The sequence below is a fragment of the Nuphar pumila genome, chromosome 2 (assembly GCF_984573655.1).
Source record: "Nuphar pumila chromosome 2, dmNupPumi1.hap1.1, whole genome shotgun sequence".
NCBI lineage: Eukaryota > Viridiplantae > Streptophyta > Magnoliopsida > Nymphaeales > Nymphaeaceae > Nuphar > Nuphar pumila.
Genome location: NC_143250.1, coordinates 19,979,162 through 19,986,995, shown reverse-complemented (window position 1 = coordinate 19,986,995; position 7,834 = coordinate 19,979,162). Strand labels below are relative to the sequence as shown.

Below are 7,834 nucleotides of genomic sequence, written 5' to 3'. Positions count from 1 at the left end.
CAGATTTTTAGTGCAGGTGGCCATAACACAACATAGAATAACTGGGCTAGGCATAACCGCACTTGTTCATCTCATTTTTTAGAACACTGACATGATTGTGTTTCAGTGTCCGTTCATCTTTTTCAGTGATTTAGATGTTATGTAAAAGTATTTCTATCTAGTTTCTTTGTTCTTATCTATGTTTTTGGAATCCTTCAATTTATGGGTCGAAAATCAACAGTAAAGTCCATCACAGAAAATTCGCATATAAAATTTGAATCCATTGATTTTTAGATCCTTGTAAAATCTTACTTACATGTGAGAAAGTTTGATTCAAGAGATTATTTATAGGTTTACAACCATCGAGATCATGTCTATATAATCGGATTTGCCAAAAAACATATCTACAGGCAAATTTGAAAGGAGAGGACATGCATGTTATCCATTTATTGGGTGGATATATATATATATATATATATATATATGAGAAGGGAATGGTCCTACCCTTTTTTCGTTAGGTCCTATTAGGCCCTTCTAAAAATTGTACTTTCATCTATTTTTTGCTTGATTTATACCGTTAGATATTTTTAATATTGTTTACTCAATAGGGAGCATGTATTTGATTAAAAATTTTTAAGCTTAGATGTGTATTTTAAAGAGGTAAAAAAAACAATGATTGTTGTTAGATTAAAATTTGATGATAAAATATTTATATTTTTAAATTAAACCAATTTGAAAGAAAATTTGTTTCTAAGTAAATAAGTAATGATGAACATATCAAGTGGTTCAAATCGAGCAAGAAATACATTAAAAGTATATTTTTTAGAGGGTCCTAACAAAAAAACATGCATATGATTTTCAGCTCAATAGCTTCATATAGTTTGGTGCCTTCAAAGGCACCAAAAAATATATATATATATATATATATATGTGTGTGTGTGTGTGTGTGTGCCTGAGTGCAAACAGTCGACCCTACTGTATAGGCTGTCATTCCTACCTGGACTCGGGTGTGTTTAGAATCTAGGAACTGAGATAGGAGTTAATGCATTTGGCAAAAAGTTGGTCAAACTATCACCTGGTTGCTGTTTGGAAACTGGTAGCTGGGATGGGAATTAAGGCATTTAGGATGGGAAGTGGCCTCGTATTTGACAGCTACCACCTCTAGGAGTTAGTGGATTTGGCAGGTGCCACTTCCCATTCCAGCTACTGGTTTCCAAACATGGCCTTAACGTCTATTGCATACTATTTGTAACCTGTATTCTATCCATTTGCACCCCTGACAGCAAGCCATGAAGCACGTTGACCAAGAGGTGGGACCAAGGGCCTACTAAAGGCCCATGGGTCCCATCTTCGATGCTGTAACTTAGGTTCCTCCCTACGTTCTCAATAGTGCACTCATTAAATGTGGATTTCTTAATGCAAATAACAAAGTATTACAAGAGTACGGTAGCATCATATTCTGGGCGTATATTTTGGGAAATTGGAGAAATGCAGCCGCTGGTTCAACGCTCAAAAACTCCATAAAAGGCTGCTTGGGGTTCCAGGAGCAACACAATGAAAAATAACCTATTAAGATTGCAATAGTCTCAGGAAGTATCCTGTTCCATCCTTGAACACCCTGCCTCCTTCTGAGCTCCAAGGTCTCCATAACCTATCAGTTGAAGCCATTTCTATAACACTCACTCATTCATGTGCCAAAGGGCTGGTAAGGTATAGTGTGTTCTATCAAATTAAACCACATGCTCCGTTGCTTTTGCAGGCCCCCCGCCAAAACTTCTTCAAATCATTCACAAGGGACTTTGGGCACCTTGAAGTGCTTTCCAACTCCCCCCATCCAAACAGTTCCTTAGGGCATGAGAGAACCAAATCTGCTATTACTTTTCCAACACAATATCCAAAATTTGTTAAACCTCAAATTATTCACATGAAAAGAGCACCTTGAAGATTTTTCCAACTCCTCCATATCCGAACAGTTCCTTAAGGAATCAGAGAATCAAATCTATTATTACTTTTCCAGCACAATATCCAAAATTTTGATGTGAAAATTATCTGCTTTCCTCCTTGTATAAGACGCAAAGGATGGGGCCCATAGTTAGGAATTCTCTTGAAGGGACTCAATCAACTCGTTCATTCTATGGTTGTTGTTCTTCCCCAACATGACCATTTGTAGAATATTCATTTTCCAAGCATGCTCAACAATTTGGCTGCATAATTCCTGATGAATATAATGCCACATGAACAGCATATAGGAAGATAATCTATATATCTCTGTCTCAGCTTGAGGTCTGCCCAGACAAGCTTGTAGAGAACACAAAAGGGTGTTGAGAAAGTGAGAGATGTGGATTTCTGCAGGATTTGGGGCTACATTCAAGAGGTTCAAGCCCCACAGTTTGATGGTCTTGGCACAACTAGGATATACATTTCTGTACTTCATCACTCAAGCCTCTTTCAATCATGGGCTGAATCCTTACGTCTACGTGACCTACAGACATCTTGTATCCGGCTTTGTTATGTTACCTTTTGCTTATTTCCGAGAGAGGTAATGTTTCCATGACTTAACTTGTAATGGTTTCAATTCATTTGTTTCATATATGGCTTCATTTTTTTTGACACCGTTTTTTTTTTCAGGAAAGTGCAACCCAAGTTGACAATAGCACTATTCTTGGAGATATTTGTGCTCTCCCTTGTTGGGTAAAAATTCTTATAATAATGTGTGTTTAAGCTCAAAAAATAGTTCTCAATTTGTAATGAACAACCCTTCTTCCTTGGTTCTAATATTTTTCTCTTATGATGTGACAGTGTGAGTTTAGCTCTTAATATGTACTTTGCAAGCTTAAGATATACTTCTCCAACCTTTCTTGCTTCCATGGTCAACACCATAGCTTCTCTCACATTCATAATTGCAGTTGTGCTTGGGTAAGGAACAAGTTGTTATCTGTAATTGCTGGTCAACACACTTTGTTTTGAAGATACATTTTCTTCATGAGAGTGAAAGAAAGTTAAGCCCATGGTTCAAAATAGATTTTGAGAGGTTTGGATGGGATGACAACCTTTCCGAATCTGATTAACCGACCCAATTGATAAATGGCTTGTTAAGATTCGGTTCTGACATGAGGGAGATTTTGCATTCTAGAGATACCCAATCCAATAAGAACCTGGATTACAAGTAGGACTGTCAATGGGTCTCATTTGGCCCAATCCAAATCCAGATTGGATCCGAGTGTACCCGGGTTCAAAAGTGCTTATCATGTGCTACAATATATATAATTGCAATAGGCATGTCTGTTAATGAGTGTTTTCATGCCGCCTAGATTGGCTCGTTGACAGGCAGCTGTCTGGTCAAGCCTGTCCCACTTTTCCAGTGGACTGTATGGGCCTAGTTGTGGTTCAAAGATGGGCCCAAAGTCCGCTACAAAACCCTGCTTGATGCCTAGCCCAAATGCCAACATACCATAGAGTGTGACTACGCCTTTTAATTAGCAAAATAAAATAAATGGTTTATTAGGTTTCATGTAATTTTACAATTCATAATTACATGATCTGGAGTTCAATAAAGATTTTAGATTTATTTACTAGTTACTTGCCTTGTTGATGTATGTAAGAATGGAGAGATTGGACGTAAGAAGCATGAGAGGGATGGCCAAGGTTGTTGGCACAATAGTTTCCTTAGCAGGGGCCATGACAATGTCCTTGTACAAAGGCCCTGCGGTTAAGAGGTTGTGGGGAGCAGTAATTTCTTTACAAGGAGGCACCATCCACGAAAGCTGGCTAAAAGGATCAATTCTTACAGTAGCAAGCTGCGTTGCATTGGCCATGTGGTATGTCATGCAGGTATAAAATCCCTCAACTTTTAAGATCTCTCTCTTTCTCTCTATAGTACATATATATATTGCTACAGCCTTTTGTATATACAATTTAGTAGGAAACACCAAATTTTCCGACTTTTTCTAATTTTTATGGATCTTTCGTAGATGTGATCTACATCGTTAATTTGTTCAGTATTTTGGATAATGTGTTTGCAACATGTAAGCAGTTTTTTTTAATGGCTTCGCGAATCAACAGCCCCTAATGTGCTAAAATTTCATGGATAAAATTCATATTTTTTTGTCGAAATAATGTGATCCGATCGAGGTGTGTGACTATGTTCCCTAACAAATAAAGCAAGCTGAACACATCTACGACTGCACCTTTGATTTTCCAACTAAATTATATATACGGTAGCTAGTAGCATGTATATATGTATATATATATATATATATATATATATATATATATATATATATATATATATATATATATATATATATATATATATATATATATATATATAACTTGATAGTAACATATTTTTATAAAAGTTGCTGTTTCACACAAACCGATCTACAAACACATGCCTACATATGCATGTGTAATTGTGTCTGCAACGATTTCCTGGCATGAAGCATTCCCAACTGAAGTACTTTTGGCAATTTGAAATGCTATAGTTTTTTTTTTTTGAAGAAAATTTACCATATCGTTATTGATTTACATAAATTTAAGATGAACGTTCGTTAAACATTTTGTCATAGCATTACATCAATATGATAATCATAAACAAATACATGTAATCACATTAATTTACCTCTTATAATTCTGCATCGAACTCGACACATACTAGGCCAGCACTCTGAAGCGATATCCTGCACAACTCTCACTCACGACATGGATGTCATTCCTTGGAGGAGCACAGTCTGCAGTTTTCACAGCCTTCCTTGAGCACAAACCAAAGGCTTGGGTGATCCATTTTGACATCGACTTTTGGAGCATCCTCTACGGGGTGAGTTCACCACACAACACTTTTTTTTCATACCATATATGCTTAAAAAAAGTGTTTTCTCTATTGCCTGACTTAATATTGGGGCTTGAAAAAATGAACTGCAGGGGGTCATAGTTTCAGGCCTCATAATCTTCATACAACTGTGGTGCACAGAGCAAAAGGGCCCAGTTTTTGTGACCATGTTCAATCCCCTCTCGACCATATTTGTGGCACTCATAGCCTATGCGGTTCTAGGCCAAAGCCTTCACGTAGGAAGGTAGGACTTCTCACAAACATTGTGACCAAGTTCATGAACTCCACGTTTCTGTTACTCGGGCATCCAATGGAACGTGACCAAGATCGTGAACTTCAACATTTCTATTAGAGGGTGCAATTAGCTCAGAAGTGGAACATGTTGGAGTCCAGTGACTCCGTCACTTTTTTTTTTTTTTTTCTATCACATAAACATTTTTAGGATTTTAAATGACTAATGATCGCTTAATTATTGTAGTATTTTGGGAGGAGCCATTGTCATTGTTGGTCTTTACTTGGTGGTATGGGGGAAGGAAGCAGACCAAAAGGAGAAGGTCCAGAGTGAGGAGTTGCTACCACAATTCGACTACAAAGTTCCTGAAACTAGCATGAAGGCCCAAATCCAAAATAACCAATTGAGCAAGGAACAGAAGTCTAAGGAATGCCTAGAAATCTAGAGGCTTATCTTAAAAACTTATAAAGAAGAAAAGAAAAAAAAAACTAGATACTTTGACATTGGATTCTAGGATGCATTTCCGTTTCTTTTATTCTGCTGTACAAAGCCAAGATTATCAAGATGTAAAAGCAGAATTTGCTTTATTCCAACAAGTGGTTTGGTATCTTAATGACCATTTGACATATTCCAATTCTTATTTATTTATTTGATGTGAAGAAAATAGCAAAGGAAGTGGGACCACGACCATAGTAGGTCCAGCTAGGGGGTGGACCCGGAAGGGCCATCCTGAGTCTATGGAAAAGCGCAACCTGGCATGTCCAGTTCTTACATTTTTTTCCCCTACATTTCAACAAAGTCAAATCCATAGACAATAAGGCCAATCCAGGCGTATAAAAAAAAAATCAACACATATGGTACCTTAAGAATCCCATATATTGGGCTGCAAATGGATCGGATATGCCGAGTTTGACATGTTATTTTCGGATTTGGATCCTTTAAGGTAAAATCCGAATGTGCATTAGCATCAGATTCAGATGTATTCAATCGAATTACTGGTCGAAGGAACCTTAGGAGTCCGGATCAAGAATTTGTGCCATCAGGTCTTGGGTCCCACAACTGACAGGCCCTATCCCTAAAGCACAAAATTTTGTGTCATCATATGGCACCTGATCTTTTCAGGAACCTTGGATACTTTTTCTACCCCACGCACCGTCAAGATAGACTGCACCCGAAACCAACCAAAACCTTCATGTTATAAACGAAATTATCCATCTATTTTTTCAGCCATTGATTGCCATTTATTTAGAAAGTACAAAGCTTCACAAATCCTTGTGGCACTCGTCTTGGTGGGGGCCGATAATTCTTTCTTTTGGGTTTGGGTGCGTCAATTCAATTTTGATGATGAACGTTGATCTACTTTCAAAAGACAGTGGCAATCAAATCAATGGATGATGACGATGCCAAAACACCCATGAACAACCAACAATTTGGAATATCACCTGATCCCTTCTCAAAAAACACGAATTCAATCAATCATGGGTGCGAGAAGATCGAGATCCATCGAAAATAAAATAGACCTTTAAAAGAAATTGCATTTTTTTTCTTCTTTTCCAAAAGAATGAAATATGGGAAACAGAGAGTCGATCTCTTGGAAACAGGTAGACGCACACCACTTGGTTCATTGTTGAATTTTGTCTTTGCCAACTTCAGTTGAGTCAAGAAGCTCTTCTAGCAACTTTTCATCTAAACACTCGAACTCCAAGACTGTTTTTCCATAGCCTTCACCAGGACCAGTAGATGAGAAAGAAGATGATGATGGTGGTGGTGTCGATGAAATTTGAGCATGACATGGGTTTTTTTGGTATTCATGTGGGAAGTTGAGGATGGCCATGGAGCCTCTCATCTGGAACGCAGCTCTGTCATAGGCACGGGCAGCTTCCTCTGCAGTGTTGAAGGTTCCCAGCCACACCCTCGTCCCCCGCCGGGTCGGATCTCGGCTGCATATTTGCCCCACGGCCTCTTCCTCACACCTCTGTATCGAACTTCCTCCTGTGTCTCTCTTGCCATGTTTTTCTCTCCCGACATTGTGCACGGCTATGCACATGGTGACTAATGTGCTCACGTGAACTATTTATACAATTAGAGTAGCCCACCAGATCCAATGAACAGCCTAAAGTCTTTGTCTTTTGTGGTAGATGAGTTTGTCCCAAGCGGATATCTGTATCTAGAAGTTGGTGGCTAATTCTTGTTTGTCCTTAGACTAGGGAGAATTTGAAAGGCCAAGTCTTTGAAAACTTACCATATTATAATGACTCAGTGCTCGACGACTCACCAAATTAAGTATGGAGTAGGGACCCTAGATACTCGGGTAAAACAACCCCTCCCATGGAAATGAGCCGAATTCTAGCGAATGATTAAGGTACTTTCCTGTATTTTGATGCACCCATTTATCCAGAAAACTAGGATATATTGGGATGTTTCATTATGGAGAATAATAGAATATCCCAATTTATCCCACTTGCCAGCACAATAATTCTTCCAGGCATCTTCTAAGAGATTCAAAATTTACAATCATTTCAACTTTATCTTCACGTATGTAGAGACTGCTGGAGATGTTGTGAGGGTTTCAACATCAAGGATACGTGTCATGGATTTTGCCTATGGCCAAGCAAAGTTTATATATATATATATATATATATTATTGTTTTTCCTTTTAGGATAAGTTATGAGAAAACCCATTCTAACTGAACATTGGCATGCCTCCTTTGGTAAAAACTATGTACACCCAAGAGCACCGAGCAACAACCTTGGAGCAAGGTGTTGGAATATACGACGATATGGAAGGTTTTATT

General features: G+C 38.1%; 1 protein-coding gene and 1 pseudogene across 1 annotated transcript; one reads left to right on the top strand and one right to left on the bottom strand.

Moving 5' to 3' along the window:
- Positions 1 to 2,308: 2,308 nt before the first annotated feature.
- Positions 2,309 to 5,625, top strand: LOC149844962 (WAT1-related protein At5g07050-like). The gene is made up of 7 exons (XM_089997404.1): positions 2,309 to 2,518; positions 2,608 to 2,670; positions 2,779 to 2,895; positions 3,582 to 3,810; positions 4,637 to 4,795; positions 4,900 to 5,051; positions 5,286 to 5,625. The coding sequence occupies exons 1-7, from the start codon at positions 2,316 to 2,318 to the stop codon at positions 5,482 to 5,484; spliced, it is 1,122 nt and encodes a 373-aa protein (XP_089853530.1). The 5' UTR covers positions 2,309 to 2,315; the 3' UTR covers positions 5,485 to 5,625.
- Positions 5,626 to 6,660: 1,035 nt separating this feature from the next.
- LOC149844961 (ethylene-responsive transcription factor ERF098 pseudogene) lies at positions 6,661 to 7,086 on the bottom strand (annotated as a pseudogene).
- Between the last annotated feature and the right edge of the window lie 748 nt (positions 7,087 to 7,834).

Bases quoted from the DNA above. Each gene is read 5' to 3' on its own strand.
- LOC149844962 (XM_089997404.1), top strand. From the start codon at position 2,316: ATGTGGATTTCTGCAGGATTTGGGGCTACATTCAAGAGGTTCAAGCCC. The intron at 2,519-2,607 runs GTAATGTTTCCA...TTTTTTTTTCAG, and splicing joins TTTGCTTATTTCCGAGAGAG to GAAAGTGCAACCCAAGTTGA. The intron at 4,796-4,899 runs GTGAGTTCACCA...AATGAACTGCAG, and splicing joins TTTGGAGCATCCTCTACGGG to GGGGTCATAGTTTCAGGCCT.